Genomic DNA, 25,874 nt, shown 5'->3' on the forward strand with positions numbered 1-25,874 from the left:
TCCATATATACATATGTTTATAACTTATCTAAATTTAATGCTTTTCTTTTGGGGTCAGTCTGGAACCTAAATGTAGGGTGATCAAAAATGAAGCACTGTACCGGGTGCTAAGAGAACTGCAAGGTGAACAAAACACAGGCCCCACAGTGGAAGTGGCAATGGAGTAAGGAAGGTGTGACGTACACGGTTCTCCATGCCAGAGACACCAAACTCAAATGGAAATGGATCCTTATGGGCAAATACTGACTTAGAAAGCCACATATTAACATTATCTGTTATACAGTATGCTTATTGATTTCGTTAAACAATTCCCAATTACACTTTCACCTGCTTGGGCCACAGTCAATCTGACACCTCTGCTTTACAACAGACATAACATGCCACAGTGTAATAACTATTATGGAGAAGGATAGACACACAGTAGTCACTTAATAGATGGTCGGTACATTGAGCTAGATTGTTGGAGAGAAGTATAAAGAGCACCAAGGTCCTATCTACAGTTCAAGGAGGGAAAAGATGACTTCTGACTGCAGTATCAGGGGAGGCTTCATGCAGGATGTGGCATCTAAGACATTCAGAAGAACACAGAGGACTCTGAAAGCAGCTATTTGGGCAGCGGCCCAGGTGAGGGGAAAAGGAAAGCATTTTAGACATCAGGAAGCACTCTAGCAAGGGAATGGAGGTGGGCAAGCACTCGCTATGTTGTCCAAGGAAAAACGAGTGCCATTTTGATAGAGAGTAGCACAGGTGGAAGAAGGCCAAAAGGCAGGAAGAATACTGTGGAGCACACTGAATGAAGGCTAAAGGGCCTGGACCTTACTTGGAAGGCAATAGGGAGCCACTGCATGGTTTAGAACAGAAGAGTAACATGATCAGACCTGCGTGTAAGCAGTACTGTGAAAGACGGACTAGAACAGGAGTTCTTAACCTGGAATCCACAAACTTTTTTTTAAACACTTTGATAGCTATTTCCATTGACTTGTCCTTTGTAATCCACGGTACTTTATTTTATGCATTTAGAAACACTACTGTGGCTCCACCAGAAGGCCAAAGGGGTCCATGACACAGAGGTTCAGAACCCCTGGATTAAAGGAAGAAGAGATCGAAGTTAGGGGAGGTGGTAATCCAGGTCTGCAGGCATTAGTGTAGTAGCAAAGAGGACAGACAAGATGTGAGATGAGCAGTAAAAAGCTCAAACACCAGGAGCTGCCTGGACGTGGAAGGTGAGGAAGGCCAAGAGGCCAGAAGCCAGGCTGTCTCTTTCTGCTTCAAGAGTGGGCATAGAGGGGCCCCACCACCTGGGGGTGTTTGTGCTCTCACCTTAAGGAACGTACTAGAGTCTTTGTAAATCTCTTCCTCATAGGGCAGGTTCTCTTCATCTTGCTGCATTTCTACTTCATCCTTTGGGAAATAAACCCAGCAGAGTGAAAGGAGACTGTATGTGCAGGGACCCCGCTCCTCATCACGACTGACCCTTTCCCTTTCCCAGCCCCTTCTACAACACATAATACATCGCCCCACTGCCCACTGCCCAAGGAAAGCCAGCCAATTCACTGCCTGTTTTTCTCATCACCATGTAATGATTAATAATAAACAAATAACCTAGGAAATGATGAAGATGTTAATAATATAAGTCAGAGAACATTACTGATGGGATAGAAATGAACTATAAATGATAAGGGAATGAATTCTCTATCCCTGAGTCTCTGCTGATTAGAGAGCTGCTACATAGCTTGTCTTCTGTTAGGTATTACCTTCTAATTGTACTCTAAAGGCAATACACTGAAAAATTCCATGTCAAGATTCACGACCATCAAAAGATCACTTTGCTTCATGCCACCAGTCACTCATGTACAATGGAGTTAAAAACTCTATCCACTCCAAAAACCAGCGAGATATGAAACTTAATAATTATAATATTTCTTTTGGACTGAATAAGAATGATAAAAGCTAGCCTTTAGAATACTTCTAGACTTATAAAGCACTTCATAAATATTTCATCTCATTTGATCCTCACAACAATCCTGGGAGGGAGGTGATATTATCCCCTTTTTTTACAACAAGAAGGAAACTGAGGCAGGCAGAGGTCAAGTGACTTGCCCAGGGTCACACAGCTAGTGGGTGTCTAAAGCCAGAACTGAACTCAGGTCTTCTTGACTTGGGTCCAGCAATCTCTCCACAATGCCACCTCTTTGCCTGAGCAGAATCACAAAATTTTGGAATGGGAAAGGACCTCTTGCACAATTTCTACTGCTGGACTAGATACCCCCATAATGCATGCAGGCCTCACCATCCTTCCAATTTCTTTTCTTCCCTGTTTGCAAGTTTTTTTCATATACATATTTTCTCTGCTTTGGGAAGCAAATTCCCATATGCCAAGAAAAGGGTCTAAATAAGCTTCAAATAAAAGCCTGTACTTAATGTACTTTTAAACTTTTAAAGTATATGAGGTCAGGTAGTACTAAGATAGAAAATGAAATAATTCCTGCTTTCAAGATGTTTAAATTCTGTCATGTAGCTATGAGTGTATGAAGTGGGCACAGTATCCTACTTTTAATAAATAATAACAATTATTCCTTTTGTTATGAGGCAGTCTGGAGTCAACACTCACCTAAAGAAAGAGATTTTGAATCAGCAGGGCAGATAAAAACGATTATTTTGCATGGTGTTATACATTCTATAACCCTTCAAAAATGCTAAGTGATGGGATAGATTATTCCTTGGTAATTATATTGGACAATATAATGTTACTATTTTATTTACATAGGCAACTACTGGATTTTAAACCAGTTCTGTTTCAGCAATAAGATCAAGGGTTGATTGTTCAATAACACTGTCATTACAACCTCCAATATCAACTATATTGAAGACTTCCAGTATCCTCACTCTTAGTAGTTGATAGAGGAAGCCACAATTCCAAAAGAAGCAGAAACCCGGCTGGCTGTTTCCATTTGTCATTTGTTTTCAAAAAGAGAAGGGAAAATTTCTATTAATTTTTCTCTAACTAAAAAGGCATCGAAGCTGCATCGTGACCCGGAAGTTCACAATTCATAAATTTAAGGCAAGGAAATTGTTGGGGGTTTTGAACTTTTTTTTTAATCAAGAAAACTACAAACTATATCAATCAAAATTTTAAAAAACAAAAAGCAAAAATCAAGCAGACTGAGAACCTTGCCTAATACTGCACAGAAAAAATTGAGGCCAATCCCCATGAGCTGTGTTCTGCTCTGCTTCATCTCACATCATTCAGATGTCTCCGCATGTCCTCTCTCTTTCCACCCTCATCTCACATGAAAAGGTGGCCAAGCCCTCTACTGCAGCCTCACTCCCATTTCATCACATCTTCTTTAGCAGATTGGCCCCTCTCCCATCCCTACTGTCTCACTAAGCTTCAATCTGTCTACGAGCTGCTTCCCTGGGTCTACAAATGCACTCGTGTCTCCCCAGTCCTGGAAAAAAAAACAAAACCCTCACTTGATCTGCATGTACTGATGAATTATCTACTTCTCCTCCTTCCAGAATTAAACTCCTTGAGAGGCCTCTACAATCAGTGCCTCCACTCTTAAACACTCAGCAGTGTGGCTTCTGACCTCGCTGTTCAGTGATCCCATCGAATGGCCTTTTCTCCACTTTCACCCTTGTTGCAGCCTCTCTGCAGCATCTGACATTGCTAATTACCCTGGATCTCCAGCCTCTCCAGGCTCGTGTGCCTCGGCTGTCCCGGTTCTTCCTTCCCAGACACCTCTGCTGGCTGTTTCCCAAGGCTCTGTCCAGACCCCCCTTTTCTCCTTCTACATCATCTCTCCTGGTGGTCTTGTGGGCTGCCACAGATTCAATTAGCAGCTCTATGCAGATGATTCTCAGTGGCACTTACCCAGCCCCAACTTTCCTTCCCATGTCCAATCTCCCATCTCCAGTGGCTGATCACATCATTTGAGCTGGATGTCTTTTGGACAGAATGAACTCCCAATGTCCAAAGAGGAACTAGTTCCTTTCCCCCAGAGCCCCTCCGTTTTTACTTCCCTATTACTGTAGAGGGCAACACCACCCTCCCAGGATCTCACCCCAGGTGTCAAGCCTTGCCTCCTCCCTCACTTCAGGTATCCAGGCACTGCCTGAGACTCATGCCTGGATTAGGGCAGCAGCCCCTGGGTGGGTGTGCCCGCATCAAGTCTCTTCTCTCAAGTACGACCCTTACTCAATAAACCCCTGTGGCTCCCTATTACCTCTAGCATCCGATATAAAATCTACTATATGGCTTTCGATGTCCTCAATAACCTACCTAGTCCCTTTCCACTTTCCCAGTCAGACTATACTTTACTCCTCTACATCTCTGCTGGCCCTGGAAATAACACTCAAGTCCCGGACTGCATGATCTTGTGCTGGTAATGCCTGGAAGGCTCCTTCCTTGCTTTCCCCGAGGTAAGTACTTCATATGTTGCATGTACATCAAGGTTTATCTGCTGTTCCTCCACAGAATGGGAGCTCTCTGAGCACAGAAGCTGTTTTTCTTTCTTTATATCCCAGGGCCTGGCCCCACTGTAAGGGCCTAGTATTTGGTGACTGACTGAACTAACTTGTTACTCCACCCAATAAGTTAATATTTATGATTTTTGAAAAATGTTAGCCAGTAAGGTACATACAAACTAGTATGATACAGAATGGTAACATTTTTTAAAAATTATTTTCACTATAGGAGAATTCATAATTTTAATGATTTCTTCTCTCTGAATAGAAGGCTATATTGGTATCTACTTACCTTATATTCTTCAATGTCTTCTTCATCTGCCTCTCCTTCATCCAAATATTTGCGCTTTGCATTTGGAGCTGAAGTGTCATAAGAAGCCCTAGAAATTCAGAATAAAACATTTTAAAGACATAATGATTTTTTATTCTTTTTCAACAACAAATATTGAGTCCAAAATGCAATGACTGCACGCATATAACCTATATCATATTGCTTACTATCTTGGAGGGGGTGGGGGTAAGAGAGGGAAGTAGAAAATTTAGAACTCAATTTAAAAAAAAAATGAATATTAAAAATTGTCTTCATATGTAATTTGGAAAAAATAAAATACTATGTAAAAAATAAAATAAAATACATGCAAGGCACTGTATTAGGTGCTAGAAGGTAAGATGCAGGTCCTTCACTCAAAGAAAAAGGCAATCATTTATTAAGTGCTTACTATAGGTAAGGCACTAGGCCAGGCTCTGGAAGGTCACTGCCTTCAACAAGTTCACTGTACTGTGAGGCTATGACCAGTACAGAGAGGATGAGGAGGGTGTGATGGGGCATTTAGGAAATTCTGGGCACCAGGGATACAATACTGAAAGCCCAATAAGAGTTTCTGTCCGAGAAGGAGGCCGTGCCCTCTGAAGAGGACCCCTCGCCTGCACCGGCACAAAGAGCCAGGATGAGATGGGAAACAACAAGACACAGAGCAGGTGAAGGCCAGTAATGTACTCAAGCTGCCTGCTCACAGACAGAGAGACCTCTGAAGCCATCAGGGCCACACCGCTTCTGACCCAGATTCCCTTCAACCACATCCCTCAACAAGCCTGGCCTTCACTTGATGTAATTAAGCAATCAACGAGGAAGCAGTAAGAGCCTAGCTAAGAGCCAGGGGCAGTGTGAGGCTCTGGGGCACAAAGACCAACACAGAACAGTGGCTGCCCTCCAAGAGCTTACAGCCAATCAGTCGGGGGAGACAATGTGCACATGTATGAGCATATACAGAAAATATACAAAATAAATACAAGGTAATTCAGATATGAAACATCAGCAACTCGGGGCATGAAGACAGGCCTTAAGAAGGTGAGGACTAGGAATTCAAAGTGCTGGGAGGGAAAAGGCACGGGTCAGAGGGGCAAAAGAAATCATTTAAAATGTGTAATTAAGAGATCACTGATTACTTTGGAGAGAAAAGTTTCAGCTGAGTGAAGTGGGAATCAAGCCTGCAAAGGGGTGAGAAATGAGTTCATGGAAATATACTGAGTCCCGTGCCCACCTCCCCCATTCTTTTTTAGGCTACAGATTTTAAAAATAATATTAAAATAGTACTTTAGTCTAAAGTCCCTGGTTCAGTCTGAATAAGTTCCCCATATAAGTCTTCCTTTAAATATCAATTCTGAACCGGTGTTCTGTCCTGACATCTTTTTACGACATTCTTATAAAAAGCCTAACCACTATGTAAACAGAGAAGCCAGCCAGCTGGGTCAGCCCAGGAAGGGCCCCCCCCCAGACAGGATCAGGGGAGTGATCAGACCAAGAGAAGGAAGAGAAGTCTTCTGAACTCCATTAATAGAATTCACCTCTCAAGTGCATCTTCATAAGGGATGGCTCTCCAGCTGGAGGTAGAGGTATACAGTGCAGAGTGTAGGTGACAGAAAGACAAAGACATCAATAAAAGTTTAGTTTTTTGAAAGAAAACGAAGTGTCTGACCAACAGCATCTCAAGAGCAGCAACAGAAGCATTATTTCTATGGCTGCCTGGGATCCAGGTAAGTGTGAAACAAATGCTCTGCAGGCCAAGCATGCTGGAGGCTTGTCCTGGGAGGGGACATAGCAGGCCTGAGCAGAGTGCTCCATGCCTCACTGTAAACCCGCCCAAGTGCACAAATGCACTCCCCAGCTTACTGACTTACCAAAACAGAAAGGTTTCCCCACATGCTCTTTACTAAAGCAACCCATGAAAATTAAGTTTGGGACTAACCTGCAAGTTTCTCTGGTCTCAGCAATCTCCCTTTGCTCGTCTTTGCTATTTAACACTGCGCCGATACTGTCAGCACTCTCAGCTCCCAACTGAGAACAGGCAAAAACAAAAGGCGGGTTACGGCAGCTGAAAGCCTCATCCTTGCTCACGATGGGAATTATTTTTCAACAAATGATAAAAAATACATAACTTCAACATAAAAAATGACTAGACTGTGGACTATCACAGGGTGGGTTTGCTATAATTCACTGCAAAGTGATTAAAGAGTGAACCTATTTTTTCAGTTCAGAACAATTTCATATCCAACTCTCTCAACTTTAAAGAACTTCAAATGATTCACTAGGATTAAAACTATTACATACTGATGGAAAAGTTAGTGGTATCTTGTCTTTTACCTTCCCCACCACCAACAAAGCAGAACAGCTGCCTTAAATAAGCCTGGTCTCTTTTCCAAATGGCTGCACCAGGGAAGCCCCAACTGAGGCAGGCGCAGCATCCCAGGCGGCCTCCTGGTTCTGGGGTCACAGGCCTGGGCTGGAGCTGCAGCCGTGCGGCCGCCTCCCTGACTCCCTAGGTGACACTGGCCCTTCCAGCCCTAAATCTCAGGAAGCCATGAATGGATCTTTCTGCTGCTTTCCCAAGACTTTCTAGAAATAGATTCCTTTTTCATCTGTACTTCTTTGAAATCAGAATAGTTTGGTAACGGGTCAGAAACGTGGCCTACAAGGGGATTCTGCTAACACAACAAGAAAGACCAGTTTGGGAAGTTTGGGGACGTACCCTGGACTCTGTGCCCAGGCATCACTGCTTTCAAAGCCAAGCCTGACCTCTTCTGTCTGACCCCTGGAGGCCCCTCCTTTTCTCTGGGCTCCGACCAAGGCTGGTCTCTCACAAGTCTAACTATTCCTGAGGGGTCACACCTCCATGAAGACTTCTCCGACTGATGAGAGGCAGCAGCTTCCCCCTGTCCCTGAACTAAACAGATGGGGCCATGACAGCCACAAGGATTCAAGGTGGCTAAGAGACTGATGTCTTCCTCCTGTTTACTGACCGGCAATCCCAGAGGCCAGGTGTCCCGCAAAGCTACATCTTAAGACAGATGACAAAGAGGACGCCTGCGGCTCTGTGCCTGGCCTAGAGAGCACAGGACTGGACCAGGCAGCATTAGGGCCATCAGGACAAAAGATAAAGCACAAAGGAGGGGCAAACTTGCCTGTACTCGCGAGGATATTAAATAGAAATTCTTAATTTCATTTCTGTATTTCTCATCCTTCAAATATCTAGACACATATAGAAGAGTAATATGTCTTAGGTTAAAAATCTCAAAAGATCTGAGCCTGTCCAGAAAACGCAGCAGCACCATGTAGCAGAGAGGGCTGAGTATGGAGTCGAGGGAGCCGGGTTCAAATCTTGGCTCTGCTGCTTGACCTTGGACAAGCTACCTCATCTCTGGCTGGCCTCTGAGGTCCCTTCCAGACCTAAGCCTTCGGAGCTTCCTCGTCATCGGCAGTTTTCTAACGATGAAGTAAAAGTGGTCCTGGGGCAGGAAGAGGTAGGTGCTTCCAACCGAGATCCAACAGAACGTGAGGTCGGGCCTCTGATTTAAGGCGAAGTTTGCTGAACAGCGAAAGAGACTTGTGGAAGGAGCAATGAACAGCATCTTGCAGCTCTTTCCATAAAAAATGGCGTCTCAAATGGCAAACTGCTTTGTGCAATCAGTCCTATTGAGAACCTGTCCCAATGCAAAATATGGTTACTTCAGAGGAGAACAAGGATGCTGCAGTGGAGACACCATCTTTGAATTAATCATAAGCCTGGCCTGTGGGCCCATAGGTTCTGAGGCCACGCTGAAAATCCCAGCAGCACAGATTTTAGAGCCAGAAAGGCATCAAACTCAACCCACTCATTTACCAGATGAGAACACTAAAGCCCAGAGAACGGGGGGGACCTGGCCACGGTCACACAGATCGAGGATGAGAGAAGAGAACTAGGTCTCCTACCCCCACACTTGGTTCTACTCCTCACGTGGTCTGTATGTTCTAATAGTGGGCAGCTGAGAACTCTGGTAGCCAGGATCTCTCCCCCACATACAACAACTGATTAAAATCATCTTTAACCAGTGGCATAGAATGATCAGATAGATAAATATTAGCTACTGCTCCCTAAGTCAACAATTGTTTAACAAGCGTTCACTATGTGCCGGGCTCTGTGCTGTAGGCTGGGAATGCAAAGACTGGCAAAAAAAAGCCAGCCCGTGCTTGGACAAGAAGTGTGTATTCTGGGGAGATGATATGTAAACATTTAGGTACATATGAAATATGAGCAGACAAAGGTAATGTCATTGGGGAGGGCATTAGCAGCTGAGGGTGCTGGGAAAAGCTTCCTACAGAAGGTGAGATCTGAGCTAAGCCATGACAACTCCGGAGAAACAAGGAGGAGGCAGAGCATTCCAGGCACGGAGGACGACCAGCACCAAGACAAAGACACAGAAGCTAGGAGTGTCACATTCCAGGAAATGTAAGAAGGTCAAAGCCACAGCATCACAGAGTTCGTGGAGGGCGGTGAGGCATAAGAAGACTAGAAAGGTAGGCAGGGCCAGTTATAAAGATCTCTAAAGGCCAAACAAGCTTCTATTTGACCCTGGAGGTAAGAGCTCCCTGAGCAGAGTAACAAGGTCAGACCTTCAACTCTAGAAAAATCAGGCTGGCTACTAAGTGGCAGGTCCAGCATTTAAGCGCTAGAGGCACATACAAAAGACAAGACAGCCTCTGCCCTAAAGGAGCTTACAATCTCATGGAGAGAGACACATTCAAATGAAGGAAGATGAAGAGGGGACAGGAGGGGCTGAGGGGGTGGTGGAACGAACACTGAACTTGAGAAGCCTACTGGACGTCCACTTTGAGAGGGTCAAGAGGCAGCTGAATATGGGTGACCATAGCTCAGAGGAGATGCTAGGGCTAGATATGCAGATCACAGAATCACCTGCAGAGACAATGGATCAGGAGCATGAGATCGCCAAATGAAACGGTATAAAGAAAAAAATCCAAGAGGGCCCAGGAGAATCTTGGAGAGACACCTATGGTTAGAGGGTGTGACACAGATTAAGAATCAGCAAGGGAAACTGAGGAGCAATCACATAGATGGGAAGACCAGGAAGGGAACGGTGTCATTAAAAACAACAGAAGACAAAGTGAGGGCACAATGTCAAATGCTGAAATGGTCAAGGATTATTGAAACTGTGAAAAAGCCATGAGATTTTGCAATTAAAAAACTGGTAGCTCTGAAGACAGTAGTTTGAGCAGAACAGGGTCAGAAGCCAGACTGCAGAAGTAGAAGAGAGTGAGAGAAGAAGGGAGCCATGGAGTACAGTGGGTTTTCTCAAGGAATTTAGCCATAAATGGGAAGAGATTGATCAGATGAGAGCTGGTGGGCATGGTCAGATCAAGTGAGATTTTTTAAATTAGGGGATACACGATTAGGTTTGTAGAAACCAAAGAAGAGCCAGCAGATAAAAAGAGACAGAAGAGAAGACCAAGAATAACAGAGGGGGCAATTTCCTGCAGAGGTCAGAAGGAGATAGATCAAGGGAACATGCAGAGGTTTGCTTGCATGGTCAAGAAGAGCATTATCTTCATTTCTTCATCTGAGACTGGAGTGACAGACAGTCCTAGAAGATGTCTGAGTGATATGAGATGAGGAGATGGGGACATGGAATGGTCCAATTTTTCTTTCCATTTAGCATGAATAAGGTAAAATCCTCAGCACAGAGACTTCTTGTTGCTGTTTGTCCTTCATTCTCAAAGAGGACCATGACATTGGAGGTGATGTTGTGACTTGCAGTGAACTGGATTTAAGTGAGGCAGGGCTGTACAAGGTCACCAGCCTCACTCTCTCATCCAGAGCCATCCGGGTCCAGAGGCAAGATGTACATCAGGTTGCCTGGAGATGGCCAAGAATGTTTTTAAGACAGTTGGGATTAAATGACTTGACCAGGGTCACACAGCTAGTAAGTGTCTGAAGTGAGATTTGAACTCAGGGCCTCCCAATTTCAGGGTCAGTGCAACTGTGCCACCTTGCTGCCCCATCAGCATAGAAACTGACGAAGAAGGAATGAGGTAGGTGGCTTGAGGAGAAAGCAGCTTTAGAACAGCAAACCAATTGGGGAAGAATAGGATATATGCTTTGCTACAGTCAGGACCCAGTTGAGATTAGCTAACAAATTTAAGAGACCAGTCAGCATAGTTTTGTGATCGCCTCCAGCTGTTAAGTTATAGCTGGGGATTTGGAAAACCTGATCAACACTAAGACAAGGGAGAAGAGGAATGAGGGTGGAAGGCAATGATTTGAATTGGTTCACCACCAAGGGGTCAAGGTAGGGAAGGGAGGACAGTGTAACCAATGCAGAGGTAATAACCTAGGAAAAAATGGAGGGATGAAGGGAACGGAGGTCATGATGAGGAATAACACAGTTGGGGATCATAAGGTATAGGAGAAGAGAAATGATAACAAATGATCAGGTGCAGGAATTTTTGAGTTCACAAACCCGGATGTGGAACCTCTGTGTGTGATAACATGAGTTGGTGAGGGAGAACAACAGGGCAGGAGATGGGGATGTTATGGGAATTGTGATTCTTGATTTCCTTTTATTAATTTTTATTGGGCATCAGAGCCATTTTTCCTAGTCAGGAACTAGCTGAAATCTGTCCCAAGGGATGTGACATTTTAGTTACAGAGGAAAAATCTTCATCATCCTCACCACTCTGATTATCTTTCTCTCACAATCCACCCATGATGAAACCGCTAAATGTAGTTTAATGTGACTTAGTTTATCTACAGCCTATTTAACTGCTGTTTGCTTCCTTAGAGAATGGATGAGATTAGGATTTAGTTTGACTAAGATCATTCAACTTTTATGGCATTGAAAGAAGGCAGGAATTGTCGATCTGTCACTTCTCCAACTGTTATGAATGTACAAGATGGCAATCTGTATACAGAATGATTTCTTGTCTCTAAGAGGCCTCAGGGAGAAGTGAAAGGCTGGGGGCTGAAGTCACAGAGGAAGGAGAGAGAAGTGTCTCTACAGATCAGGGTCTGGACTGGAGAGTAAATGTGCACAGGGCCAACCTGAAAAGCAGAGAGGTTCCTTACAAAGAAGCAGCAGTCAATCAGTGAATAAACATTCCTTAAGCACCTAAAAGCACACAAAAAGGGGAAAGACAGTCCCTGACCTCAAGGAGTTCACAATCTAAGAAGGGAGACAACAAGCAAACATATGCACAAACGAGTTATGGACAAGTTAAATAGGAAATAATTAAAGAGGGAAGGCACTGGAATTAGGAGGGGCTTCCCCTAAAGGAAGCCAGGAAGGTCTGTGGTCAGAGGAAAGCAGGGAGAGCTGGGGGACAGCCAAAGAGAATGCCCAGAGGTGAGAGATGAAGTGTCTCGGTGGTGGAAGAGGCAGGAGGCTGGTGTCACTGGATGAAAGAAACTCCCAATCGTGGAATATGGTATCAGATGACTCAGAAGGTGGGAGGAGGCTGGGTGAGCAAAGGCTTCGAATACCAAACAGAGCATTTTGTATTTGATCCAAGAGTCAACTGTTTCCCGAATAGGACAGTGGCATGGTTGGACCTTCAATTGAGGAAAATCAGTTGGGTGACTAAAGTGAGGGATGGACTGGAGTGAGGAGAGACAACCCAACCATCTGTATGAGAGAAAATACAGCCAGTACTGAAAAGGGTGGCAAAGGAAGCATGCAGGCATTCATTCATGCATTCATTCATGAGTGGACCAAAAGTCATGGTGTTTTAATAACTTTTTGAAAATTACTTTTTCTTTATTTTTCACCCTCTGTAAGTTGACTTTTTGCACACAACATAAATTCATTTCCTCTACAAACAGCATGAGGCGATGGTACTGTAAATTAAAAACAAAGGAGTGGGGCAGCTAAGTGTCGCAGTGAATAAAGCACCGGCCCTGGATTCAGGAGGACCTGAGTTCAAATCCGGTTTCGGACACTTGACACTTACTAGCTGTGTGACCCTGGGCAAGTCACTTAACCCCCACTGCCCCGCATTAAAAAAACAAAAAAACCCAAAGGAGTCATTAGCCCGCTTCGTGACTGGGCCGGCCGCGTGCAAAGAGCGGTCAGAAGACCGGAGCTGGAGCCAATGACCAGGCTCGCTCTCTGGGCCTGGTGGTCCTCGCACCCCCTACCAATCACGCGGTTGTGATGACAATGCCTGCTAAGAGCTGGGGCACTCTCTGCCAAGTCTGCGTGCAGAGCACGGGGGGATCAGAGCCCCTCTGCCCTCCTTTCTGGGGTCCGTTCCTCCGGGGGGGGGGGGCGGGGGCGGCCCCAGGCCCCGAGGGGCCTCCTGCCCACGGCAAACGCGCGGGTGCCGAGGCTACAGGCCGGGAGGCACGGCCACCGTCACGCCGCCCACAAGGCAGGGCCCCGCCCACAAGGCAGGGCCCCGCCCGCGGGGGGGGGCGGCCGGAAGCTCCAGGAGGTCCGAGCCAGGACGCTTCAGCGCCGGTCACTACCAGGGCCTCCCTGGGAGGGCGGCACCGCCCCCCCCTCTGCTGACCCCCGCCCCGGAGGACCCGCCGCCCCTCGCGGCACGCGCCCATTTCCCAGTCGCAGACATGGGCCCCACGGAGGTCCCTCGCTCAAGGGAGGCCGAGGGGCAGCCCCGGCCCTCCGGGAGCTCCCGGCCCGGGCGTGTCGCAGGCGGGGGGCGCCCCTCCGGGTCTCTCGTGGCTCCCGGACCGCCACTTTCCCCATTGCCAGATGCGGAAATGGAAGCCCAAAGACGTAACGGACTGGCCACGATCACGCAGGAAATCGGGAGGCGAGGAGGGCTTCCCGGAGGAGGGGGCGGACAGCAGAGCCGAGGCTGCGGGGTAGAGGTGGAGACCCGCGCCCGGAGACGACGGGGAGAAAGCGGGGACCGCAGGAGAGGAGAGAAGGCGGAGAGGAGCGCGAGCCTACGGAGGGGCGGGGCTCCAGGGGGCGGGGCGTAAGAGCGCGGGGCGGGCATGCGCGAAGAGAGAGGAGGCGGGCGGGCATGCGCGGAGTGGCCGCGTGGACGGACGGCACAGCCGCCCGCCCCCGCCCCGTCACTGACCTGCTGAGCCAGGAGTTGCCGGCGCAGCTTCTGCCGCTCGCGAATCTCTTGGAGGCGACTGTCCATGTCCCGGCCGCCGCTTTCCACACCGGGCCAGGAGAGCGGAGGATACTCGTACAGCCTCCCTCCGCCACGGGCAATTCCCCGAGGCGAAGCCTTCCCCAGCCCGCGTCCTTTCCGAGGACCTGCCCCAACGATCCGCTCAGCTCCACGCTCTCGGGTTCGTAGCTTCCGGCTCAGGAAGTCCCGCCTCTTCGCCGCCGCGGCTTGGTGCGTGAGGACGCCGTGCGTGGAACGTCTTACGTCACTCGCCAGGAGGCGTGGCCGGAGCTCGGTCTCGAGCACTGTCCTCCCGCCCCCTCTGCGTGCCTGCGTCTCTCGGGGGCGCGCCCCCGGGCACTGCGCGGGCCTGCGAACTTCCCTTTGTCCAGTCCGCTGTTGAGTCTTGTTCTGCCTTCCATTCTCATCCCTACACTTTGGAAGCCCCGGCGTCCTCGGAGCCTCCGCCTCTTCTGGTCCCCCAGGCTGATAAAGCTTCCCTCCCGTCCCTTCCTCATACACTTAGCCAGTGGGTCAAGAAGCGGAAATGAAGCGCCTACTATGTGCACCCGACGCTGTTAAACAGAGCATAAGCCCCGCCCCCACCCCAGGCCGGCTGTCGAAGAAGTCCCGGTGTAACGGAGGAGAGGCGACCTGCAGACGCCGCACGTGCCGACGAGACGTGGGCGGCTTTTGCAGCTATTAGCCCTAATTTCAGGTCAATCAGAGGTGATCTCGGAGGAAGGAGCTAGGACTGCGAGGTTCAGGGAAGCCTCCTCGGAGGTAGGACTTCAGCCGGGACCTGAAGGGTGCCCGGGAAGCCGCGAGCAGGAGGCACGGAGAGAGCCAAGGAAAGCCCCAGCCCGGGTGGGCTGGCTCCGGGCGGCCGCCGATGCAGACTTGGGAGGGACTCGCAGGCTTCCGATCCCGGGGGAACGCAGCCGGGGCGGGGTGGATTTTTCCAGGGTCACATAGATAGAGTGACCATCGGGAGCTAGGGCCCCTCAGCTTCGGAGCCAATGTCCTTTGTTGTGTCTCCCATGCTCGGCGCGTAAGGAGTGCTGATTGAATTAAGTGTAAGTGAAAGACAGAACAATTATATCCGTCTCTAATTTCTCCTGAAATCTGGTCTTGCATCGGGTGCCGGCTAGCTGCCCATCAGCGTCTCAAACTCCAAAGTATCTAAAACGCAGCTTAGGCTCCCTTACCTCTTCTCTGCCTAAGCCCTTTCTTCTGATCTCTCTGTTGAGGAGACCATCGACTTTCTGGGGACCAGAGGATGCAAACCCTTCATTCCAGCCTGTTTGTCTTTGTAACTGTTGCACATCGCTTGCTCCCCTTCGTACACCGTGTTCCAGTCAAGCTCGCCCATTAGCTGTTCACCAAGTAAAACATTCCATCTTCTATCCTAGTCCCCGTGCACATAGTCACCCCTCATTCAGGAAATGGAATCCCTTTTCACTTCTTAGGATCCATACATATTTCTACATAGCAATAACAAAATGCAAGGGGAAATAATAGAATAGAAAGTCTAATTCAAGATAGCTGTAAAATACATAAAATATCTGGGAATTCATTAATCAAGGCACACTCAAGATTTATATTAATATAGTTACAAACACTAAAGAAACGAGTAATTGGATTGGTATTTATTGCCCATGGTCGGACAATGCCAATATAATAAAAATGACAATACTGCTTAAATTAATCTAGTTGTTTAGTGCTATAACAGACTATCAAGGGATACTTTATAGAGCTAGACAGTCATTTATTTGGAAGAACAGTAGGCCTAAAATATGAAGGAGATACAAAAAAGTAGGAAAGAAGGGAGAATTCAAGATTTCAGATTATATTACAAAGTAATAACCCTCTAAGTAATTTGATACTGGTTAAGAAGCAGACAAGTATGGTAGCCTAGTAGATAGAGCACCAGCCCTGGAGTCAGGAGGACCTGAGTTCAAACACCTGAGACACTTGAAACTAGCTCTATGACCCTTAGCCAAGTCACTAAACCCCTATTGCCTCAGTGGAACAGGCTACATGGAGAAGAATCAGACACAATTGAACTCAATAATCTTGTGTTTGATACAACCAAGAGCGTAAGTCACTTGGGGCGAGGATTCCGTGTTTGACAAGAAGTCAAACTGGGAACCAGAAAGCAGTTTGGCAAAAATTCAACCTCCCCCCAGAAATGACTGTCTTAGACTATATACCCCAATAAGTTCAACATGGATACATGACCTGGATATTTATGGTCACACCATTAAAAAAATAAAGACAGTTATAGCTAGCAAGAGAGCGCTTAACCAGAAATCACAAAAAAATTAAAAGTAGATCATTTTGATAGCATTAGCTTGAAAAGTTTTGCACTAACCAAATATGTGCAACTAGCAAAATAAGATACTGGAAGTATTTGCATCAAATATCTCCAATAAGGATTTAATTTCCAAGATTTCAGGAAGCTAACAGCTTGAAAATAATGTTCTGGGAGAAGTAATCACCAATTAGGATAGCAGAGCACTAAACTGGGGTAAAACAGATTATTCTGGGGCAACTAAGTGGTGCAGTGGATAAAGCACTGGCCCTGGATTCAGGGGGACCTGAGTTCAAACTTGGCCTCAGACACTTGACACTTACTAGCTGTGTGACCCTGGGCAAATCATTTAACCCTCATTGCCCTGCAAAGAGAGAGAGAGAGAGAGAGAGAGAGAGAGAGAAAGATTATTCTGGCAACAGTATAAAAGATGGGTTGGAAGAGGTTGGAGAGAGGACCCGAATTTCATTGAGTGTACTAAGGAAAAAGAAAGGGGGGTGGGGGGGTGCCTGGGCATGGACTGATGATAATAAGAATCTGAAGGGGGCAGCTAGGTAGCACAGTGGATAAAACACTAGCCCTGGATTCAGGAGGGCCTGAGTTCAAATCCGGCCTCAGACACTTGACACTTATTAGCTGTGTGACCCTGGGCAAGTCACTTAACCCTCATTGCCCCACCAGAAAAAAAAAAAGAAATACTTATTTAAAAAAATAATATGAAGAAGGAAACACTTTAGGGCATGTGATGTTTCAAATCTAAATTGTGGTAGCCTTAAATTAGAAGCAAATCAAAGTTGAATGGAGAATGGTAGATAACAGAAAGTGGAGCAAAAGCTGTAGTTGGATTGATTCCCTTTTTGTGTCTATACTTCATTTACTCATTCATTTAAATGTTTCAATGGCTCCATGATCTCAACAATGCTACCAAAGCCATAATGTAGGGCAACTGCAGTTTGGGGGCAAGCAGCAACTATTAGGGAATACCCATCTTTCCAGACATTTCCCTTCCTGCATTCTAAAGCCCAGCCACGTTGGCCAATTTGTTACTCCTTATCCACAGCATTCTGCCTCTGCCTCTGCCTCTGCCTCTGCCTCTGCCCCTGCCTCTGCCCCTGCCCCTGCCCCTGCCCCTGCCCCTGCCCCTGCCCCTTTGCACTGAGTAGAATCCTTCTTCCCTTCTGCCTCATATGACTTTCAGAATTCTGCCCAAGCATCCCTTCTCCATGAAGCCGTTCTGCAGCCTCCATCTCCTAACGCTCTTCCTCCCTAACCTCTCTTGTATGTGTCGAATTTAGAGTGCTCACTGTAGATATCTGACCCAAATAGAATGGAAGATCCTTGCTCTAGACTCTTCATGAAGGGGCTAGGAAGGTGGGCTGTGCTCTCCCTCCCCAAATGCTACATCTGCTCTCACCTGAAGGATGGACTTAACCAGGTGAGCTTGCACCTGAGCCTCCTGTGTTTTCTATTTTGTGTGTCCTTTCCTCAGTAGCTGGAAGGATAGCATTCTCAAGGCTCGTAAGCCCAGGCCTGGAGGTGGCTTTTTGAATTCAAGAGGTCCAGAGGTCCTGAGTCCAAAGAACAGAAGTGACCGGTGACAAGGGAGGTCCCTGCATTGGAAAGGACAGCCACCAAGAAAAAGAGCTCAAGGATCTCACCTGGCTTACCAGAAGACATGCATTTTGAGGGAGTCAGTGCAAAATGCAATCCTGCAAACCACTTCATCTTTTGAATAGGTTTAAGTGTTGTTGTTGTTGAGTCATTTCAGTCCAGTCCGACTCTTCGTGACCCCATTTGGGGTGTTCTTGGCAGAGACACTGGAGAGGTTTGCCATTTCCTACTCCAGCTCATTTTACAGATGGGGAAACTGAGAAAGATGACCTCCCCAGGGTCATAAAGCAAGTAGTATCTGAAGGTGGATTTTGAACTCAGGTCTTCCTGACTCCAGGCCCAGTGTGCTAACCACTGCACCACTCGGCTGTCCCCAGATAATAATATCTAGCATTTATATAGATAAGCTTTAAGGTTTGCAAAGCACTTTATACACATGATCTCTTCTTTTCCTCATTTTATATAGACAGTAATGGTCTGAGGCAGGATTTGAACTCTGGTCTTCCTCATTCCAAGTACTACACAATCATCTAGACCAGGGCTTCTTAAACTTTTTCCACTCATGATTCCCTTTTGCCCAAGAAATTTTTACACCACCCTAGGTACATAGTTATATAAAAAAGATATACATAGCCTTTTACTATTGCCAAAATTTTCACAACTCACATTGTTAAGCAAACCTATGTGGGGTCCACAGTTTAAGAAGCTTTGTTCTATACCACCTAAATTGGCTCTAAATTAGATACCTATTTAATTTAGAATTAGATACTCTGAGGGACTTTCAGAATCTTCTCTGACTTAGTATGCCAATGAATTTGAAACAAACTAAAAAGGAAGCTAAGGAGGCTGGTCATTGTCTTCTACCCACTTGCCCCACAGCGTAGTCTTTATTACCCACACCTGGTACTGTATTTAGAGCAGCAGACACACCTGTCTCTCTCCACTGAGGAAGAAGCTCCTAAAAGACTCACAGAACGGCCCAGAGAATCCATCTGCAGCCAGAATGAGATGTTCAACCCTGTGCTTCAGACAACCTTGGCTTGCTGCTTCCTGCCGGGGTCTGCATCTGCTAGGCAGAGGGATCTGGTGAAGCCCTGGCTTGGCTTCCCTCCAGCCCTACTCCCAAGCACCGGCTCACCATGCCACAGGCCCAGGCCCGTGTCATCTCTTCCTTATCAGATCATTAAGCCCCTCCTATGGCCTTTATTGAACTTTCATTTTCTTGGTGGCAACAAGACCTTCCCTGGCTATTTGACCAAGAAGAAGGCCGAGATCTAGATGGACAAATCTCTACCCTCTTTCTTCCCTCCCTGCCTTCCCCTTTACTCCCCATGTACAGAGTGACTCTGGTAGGGAGAGATAGGGTTGGGTTGGGCAGGAAGCTTCACACAAGCCAGTCCCAAACTATCAGCTTCAAGTATTCCGCCATGATTATGGTTGGAGCAGACTGGCAGTTTCAAACTCTAGCTCTCCAGCACTTGCCCCTTTGAGATAATAAAGAAATATAGAGAATCATTTTACAAGCATCAGCTTATGGTGTCATATGTTGGCTGGGTCTACAAGGACTAGTATCTATAGATAGTCTACAAAATTGTCTCCAGAATAGATTTTTAAATGGTGTTCCTGGAATGTGCATCTTAGACATAAGAGGGCAAGGCCACACCATAAATAGAAAATGAGTTTTTAATAGCGCTTAATGGAATCTCTTGCAGGAAGGCAAGCAGACTCAACATTCATCTTTTAAAATAGAGACTGCATAGGGAGTATTGCTCTTTATTGGCTGCACATAGAGCACTTAAAAAACCATTGGGGATGAAAAAATGGATGTGTTACTTTAGCTGTTTCAAAGGAGAACAATAGTAATAATGGCTCAAGTCATCCAGAAACTATTTTATTGAATTTAACATTAATCTATAGCTAAGCTATTTCTAGCTTGGAAAGAAAGAGCCATACCCAAACTGGCAAAGTCGCCCATGGCTTCCAACATGATTCTCTGCCCCAAGAAGATTTCAGATAATATTTATAGGAATCTTGAACAAGAAAAAGATCATAATATCTTTAAGAAAACAACAGTTTGGGGTTAACATTCCACAATAATTACTGCTACTTTGCTTCTTAGACCACTTTGTCTTTTTTGTTTTTTTTGTTTTTTTTGTTTTTGCGGGGCAATGGGGGTTAAGTGACTTGCCCAGGGTCACACAGCTGGTAAGTATCAAGTGTCTGAGGCTGGATTTGAACTCAGGTACTCCTGAATCCAGGGCTGGTGCTTTATCCACTGCTCCACCTAGCCACCCCCCGACCACTTTGTCTTAAGAGTTTCTTTCTGGGGCGGCTAGGTGGCTCAGTGGATAGAGCACCAGCCCTGAAGTCAGGAGTATCTGAGTTCAAATCCAGCCTCAGACACTTGACACTTACCAGCTGTGTGACCTTGGGCAAGTCACTTAACCCCAATTGCCTCACTTTAAAAAAAAGAGAGTTCCTTTCTGTGATCAATATTTTTTTAAGTATTTTATTATTTTCCAGTTATATATAAGGATAGTTTTCCACATTTGTTTTCACAGGATTTTTAGTTCCAAATTTTTTTTCTCCCACCTTCCCTTCCTTCCCTCCTCCCTAAGACGGAAAGCAGTCTGATATAGGTTGTATATGTACAATCACATTAAACATATTTCTACATTAGTCATCTTGTGAAAGAAGAATCAGAGCACAAGGGAAAAACCTCAAAAAAGAAGGGAGAAAATAGTCCAAAAGTAGAAACAGTATGGTTCAATCTGCAATCGTAATTCACAGTCCTTTTTTCTGGATGTTGAGAACATTTTTTATCATGAATTCTTTGAAACTGTTTTGGATCATTGCACTGTTGAGAAGAGCCAAGTCTATCTCAATTGTTCATCACACAATGTTGCTGTTACTGTGTACAATGTTCTCCTGGTTCTGTTCCTCTCAGTCAGCATCAGTTCATATAAGTCCTTCCAGCTTTCTCTGAACTCCTCTTGCTCATCGTTTCTTACAGCACAATAGAATTCCATTACATTCATATACCACAACTTGTTTAGCCATTCCCCTATTGATGGGCATTCCCTTGATTTCCAATTCTTTGCCACCACAAAGAGAGCTGCTATAAATATTTTTGTACATGTGGGTCCTTTTCCCTTTTCTATGATCTCACTCCCTAGGAGTTATCCTAGACTCCTCACTATCTCTCACCATCCCCCCCCAACCCCACCCCCATCCAAGCTATTGCAAAAGCCTATAGATTTTACCTTTACAACATCTTGCCAACATGCCCCCTTCTCTCCTGTCATTGCCCCAACCCTGGTGCAAGCCCTTACCACCTCATACCTGCATTATTGCAATAGCTGCTGGTCATCAGCCTGCCTCCAGTCTCTCTCTACTCCAAACCATCCCCCATTCAGCTACTAAAGTGATTTTTCTAAAATCCAGGTCCATCTCTCTCTCTCTCTCTCTCTCTCTCTCTCTCTCTCTCTCTCTCATTCACACACACACACACACACACACACACACACACACACACACACACACCACTCAGGAAACTCCAGTGGCTCCCTATTGCCCCGGGATCAAATACAAATGCTCTCATCATTCAAAGTCCTTCATAACTTGGCACCTTCTTCCCTTCCTAGTCTTTTACACCAACCTTCCTGCCACATACTCTTTGATCCAATGACCCTGGCCTCCAGGCTATACCACACATGACCAGAACCCTCCATCTCTTGGCTCTGGGCATATTCTCTGACTCTCTCCCATGCCTGGAGCTCTCCCCCTCCTCGGCTCTGACTATTGGATTCTCCGGCTTCCTTTGAGTCAGACCTAAACTCTGATCCTCTATAGGAAGCCTTCCCCAATGCCTCTCAGTCCCAATGCCTTCCTCCTCTCTTTAGTATTTCCTCTTTCTCCTTTCTGTGGTACATTTGTACATATTTGTTTGCTTGTTAGATTGTGAGCTCCTTGGGGCCTATTTTTGTATCTCTGATGCTTAGGACAGTGCCTGGCACACAGCAGGCATTTAATAAGTGTTTACTGACCAACCAGCTAGTGTGCCTTCTCTGGACACTGAGGCATTCCATGGCTTTCCCATTACCTCACATTACAGGATGGAGCAAAAGCAAGGCCTGAACCTAGGCCCCCTGAGAGGCTCTAAGGCATGCTGGCAACACTGCCTCCTGTCTTAGAGAAAGGCACCACTTTTGTTTGTGGTTGTTATTCAGTCATTTTCAGTCATGTCCTACTCCTTGTGACCTTTTTGGGGGGTTTTCTTGGCAGAGACACTGGAGTGGTTGGCCATTTCCTTCTCCAGCTCATTCTACAGATGGGGAAACTGAGGCAAACAGGGTGAAGTGACTTGCCCAGGGTCACACAGCTAGTAAGTATCTGAGGCCAGATTTGAACTCAGGAAGAGGACTCTGATTCTAAGCTCTGTGCTCTATCCACTGAACCACCTAGCTGCTCCCAAAGTCCTATTAGGCTCTTTCAAAACCAGAAACTCTTACCCTAAGAACAGGGAGAAGCCTCCCTAGGTATGTTTCTTCATCATCTCTGCTCTGAGGTCTGCCATGTCATAAGTGTCAGGATGCCAGAGCCAGGCACCAAGCTTTCTCTCCTGACTGCCCCCCCCCCCGTGACAGCTCCCCCTTTTTAAACCTCTCACCTGGCTAGCCATAGCCCAGGCCAGTCCATCTTCTGCCAGTCCTCAGAAGCTGCCTTCTGACCCTTAGTATGAAACAGGCTAGTCAGAGACACCCCCACTGTATAAGCTCTGCTCAGGTTCCCACTCCTTTCAAGCTGTGAATGGGCCACTTAAGCCTGATAGTACAGTACGAGTAGAGAAGTATAGAAGAAGCCAGCTAGCATGGTGCAGTAGAGAGAGGGAACCTTGGAATGACCACCCGGGATTACCTGGGTACAATTCCCACTTCCTAGCCCAGTTACCCTGGACAAGTCACAGGACCTTCCAGTGACCCCGGCAACTCTCTGACACCATCAATGACCCAAGTGCTTAGGCCTCTGACCAAGGAGTTCTCCACACTGATAATCACAGGTCCAGAATTGGGGAAAAGGATTGGGACAAGAAGAAGATCACATGGAGAGAGCAAGGAAGATGTTTTGGTAAAAGTGGCACCTGTTGGAATTTAGGAATCAATCAGTCAATAAACATTTTTAAGGCTTACTATGTTCCAGGAACCACACTAGGTGCTGGGCATACATGTACAAAGAATGAATGCCAGGCTAAAGACCAGAGGATATAATGAACATAAAGTATTTTGCAAATGTTAACATGCTCTAATTATTGTTATTCTTATTACAATACCCTGTAAGAAATAGGGATCTATCGAATGCATTGATTCACCTTGTCCCCTGGGAAGATCATGTTGGTAGCAGCCCAAAAGATGAAATTGAGCAGGGAGAAATTGGAGGCAGGAAGAACATTAAAGAGGCTGTTACACTCTTTTAGGTCAAAGGAGTGAATATTAATGTGTGTGTGATGAAACTCGGGCAATCTGGTAAAGTTTATGGACTCCTCAAAATTAGATCATGGATATATAATACATAAATAATATCAAATACATAAAATACATAGCATTACAAAAGGAGCCAATTATATTGAAATCAATCAACCCGTAAACATTTATTAGGTGCCTACTATGTGCCAAGTTCAATTATCTATCCATCTATCATCTAACTTTTTTTTTTAAGCTACGTTAAGAACCCCTCTTCTAGGTGAAAAACCACTAAGGACTTGAAGTAGGCTCTTAGCAATGGGAGTAGTATTATGGGAGTAGGATACAGACAATGAGAGCAGGAAGGATCAGAAATAATTTGACAATTTGAAGTCTGGCCACAGGGAGGTTGGTGGTGAAGTAACCACGAGGTGTCACTATGGAGAGCTAAGAGGGCTGGCTAGTGGCTGGGCTCAATTCTGGCCCCCAAAGCAGGAGAGAGGCAGGAACAGGATCCTCCCCACGATGCCTGTCTCTGCCCAGAGGAGGAGCTTGGGTGAACCTTTCTCTATCACCCTCCCTTCCCTCCTTCAGCTCTTCTCTGAATATGTCTTTGGAGAAGAACTTCGTGTTAGTCTCAAAGCCCCACATGCATCATTCTCCAAGGGAGCTATGTCTGTGATCACAAGGACAATGAAAGACAGATTCACTTAGTCAAAGAATCAGAAAGAAAAGGCCCAGAGTTGCCAAGGCTCTTCCTGTTAAGAGAGCTATGGAGTTAATAATAGAGACAGAAAGGTCAGTATTAGTTTGTAAACCCCTAGGTGACATCTTAACCACCAAGCTGAAAGAGATTTGTCTTTAATTATATTTTATGCTGTAACTCCCCTTAGAGACTGCGCTGCTAAGTGAAAACAATTGCAAATAATGCTGCCAGTTAGCTAGAGAAAACAGATTTAAAATATTGCAATTTTTAAAGAAAAATCAGTGTAAAAGAAGGCATTGGGTTTAAGTATCCATTTGACAGGACAGTGGGGTAATAGGGTAGAAAGATTAGAAGAAGAAAGAAGAATCTCCTTCAGTTTCCTGGATCCATGGCTGCAGGCAAAATCTTCGACATATGGGATTTATATTCTTCTGCTATTTTGGGAGAATGAAGATGCCTTTGGGGAGTCTGGGTGCCCTCAACCCCATTCATGATGCCTCATCCACAGTCAGCCTGTCTCCTGGCACTGTGCCCACATTGCTGTTCTGGACTACTTGGGAAATAAAAAAGCAGTTACTGCCACTGTTGAACCATCCTATCCCCTGCTGGGCCCTACTGCAGGGGCAGGAGAGTCAGCCACTCACTTTGGCCAATTAAGATCCATTCTTTTCCAATTCTTCCCTCCCTTCCTTTCTCCCTCCCTCCCTTCCTTCCTTCTTTCTCTTTCCTTCCTTTCTCTCTTCCTCCCTCCCTCTCTCTCTGCCTCTCTGCCACTCTCTTTTTCTGTCCATCTTTCTCTCTCCATCATCCCACACTCTTCAGTTCTAAGGTGTACAATATAATTTTCATTTTTCCCTCAGGGCAGAAAAAGCTGCAAATGGGACTACATTTCCCAGAATGTTTGGCTAGTATTCAAATATCTTGCCCTATCTTCAGGAATTTCATCTAGACCTCTCCAAATGTCCATTATAATATCAATAGAAATAGAGGGACATATATTTATTTTTATTTTTTGGAAGAAAATTCATGACATCTTGGACAGACTGTATTGAGTTTGAGATGTCAGGAGGACATCCAGTTGGGAAGACGGGTGGAATTTGGGAGAAAGTTTACACCTGGATCTATAGATTGGGGACTCATATTCGTTGAATTCACGGGAGTAGATGAGATTGCAGAGTAGATGGAGAAAAGGGAAAGGAAGAAAGAAGGACAGTCTTGGGGGACAAGCATGTGACTCTTAGCAGGTTAGAGGATGATGAAGAATCAGTAAAGACAAAGAAGGAACAGTTACAGTTGCAGGAGCCCTAGGCAGCAATGGTGGCACAGAAACCAAAGAAAGAGAAAATGAGGGAAAGATTCAACAGTGTCAAACATCACAGAGGGCTGAAGGAGATGGCAGGCTGGCGCTGCGCCTCAGCCCACTGTGTGCAGGCAGCTACCGCACCAGTGCTGAGCTTAGAGTCAGGTTTCTCCAGCTGCCCGTTTGTAGGGCATAGGGGTGAGGAAGGCTTGATGGAGCAGCACAGAACCAGCCCACCAATTCTGCCTTGTATGTCTGGGAGACAGGGTGGGGATACCTCCTTCCTGGAAGACCCGCACTGTGGGCTGTGTGCACAACCCTCCATCTCAGACACCTAAAAGGGGCCAAAGATGCTCCTCATGTGTCTGTTCTTACCAATTTCACTTTTCAGAAGTAAATCTCATCTGAGATCCCTAAGCTCCAATGTCATGATTGTGATTCATCAGATTGTTGTTTAAATTTGTCCTCTGACCTCCCAGGGTTCTTGGCAGTAAAAACCCGCCTTCCTTCTGTCCCCTATGCAGAAAGCACCCCACTCTGGATCCCCCCAAGATAGTAAGACTTTTTTTTGGTGGGGCAGTTTGGGTTAAGTGACTTGCCCA

General features: G+C 46.1%; 1 protein-coding gene across 2 annotated transcripts in view; it reads right to left on the reverse strand.

Annotated features, from left to right (window-relative positions):
- The window catches only part of METTL14 (methyltransferase 14, N6-adenosine-methyltransferase subunit), a 29,742-nt gene extending 15,677 nt beyond the window's left edge, over positions 1–14,065 (reverse strand). The window contains exons 1-5 of one of the 2 annotated variants that reach the window (XM_043969483.1): positions 13,844–14,055; positions 7,927–8,445; positions 6,714–6,802; positions 4,760–4,847; positions 1,321–1,401 (exon numbers count right to left, since the gene is read on the reverse strand). In XM_043969483.1, the coding sequence (XP_043825418.1) occupies positions 1,321–1,401; positions 4,760–4,847; positions 6,714–6,802; positions 7,927–8,076 (408 nt within the window). In that variant the 5' untranslated portion in view covers positions 8,077–8,445; positions 13,844–14,055. Of the gene's footprint in view, positions 1–1,320; positions 1,402–4,759; positions 4,848–6,713; positions 6,803–7,926; positions 8,446–13,843 lie in introns of both variants that reach the window. The other variant, XM_043969484.1, reaches the window with a different exon arrangement.
- Between the last annotated feature and the right edge of the window lie 11,809 nt (positions 14,066–25,874).

This window comes from Dromiciops gliroides, chromosome 6 (assembly GCF_019393635.1).
Source record: "Dromiciops gliroides isolate mDroGli1 chromosome 6, mDroGli1.pri, whole genome shotgun sequence".
NCBI classification, from domain to species: Eukaryota; Metazoa; Chordata; class Mammalia; order Microbiotheria; family Microbiotheriidae; genus Dromiciops; species Dromiciops gliroides.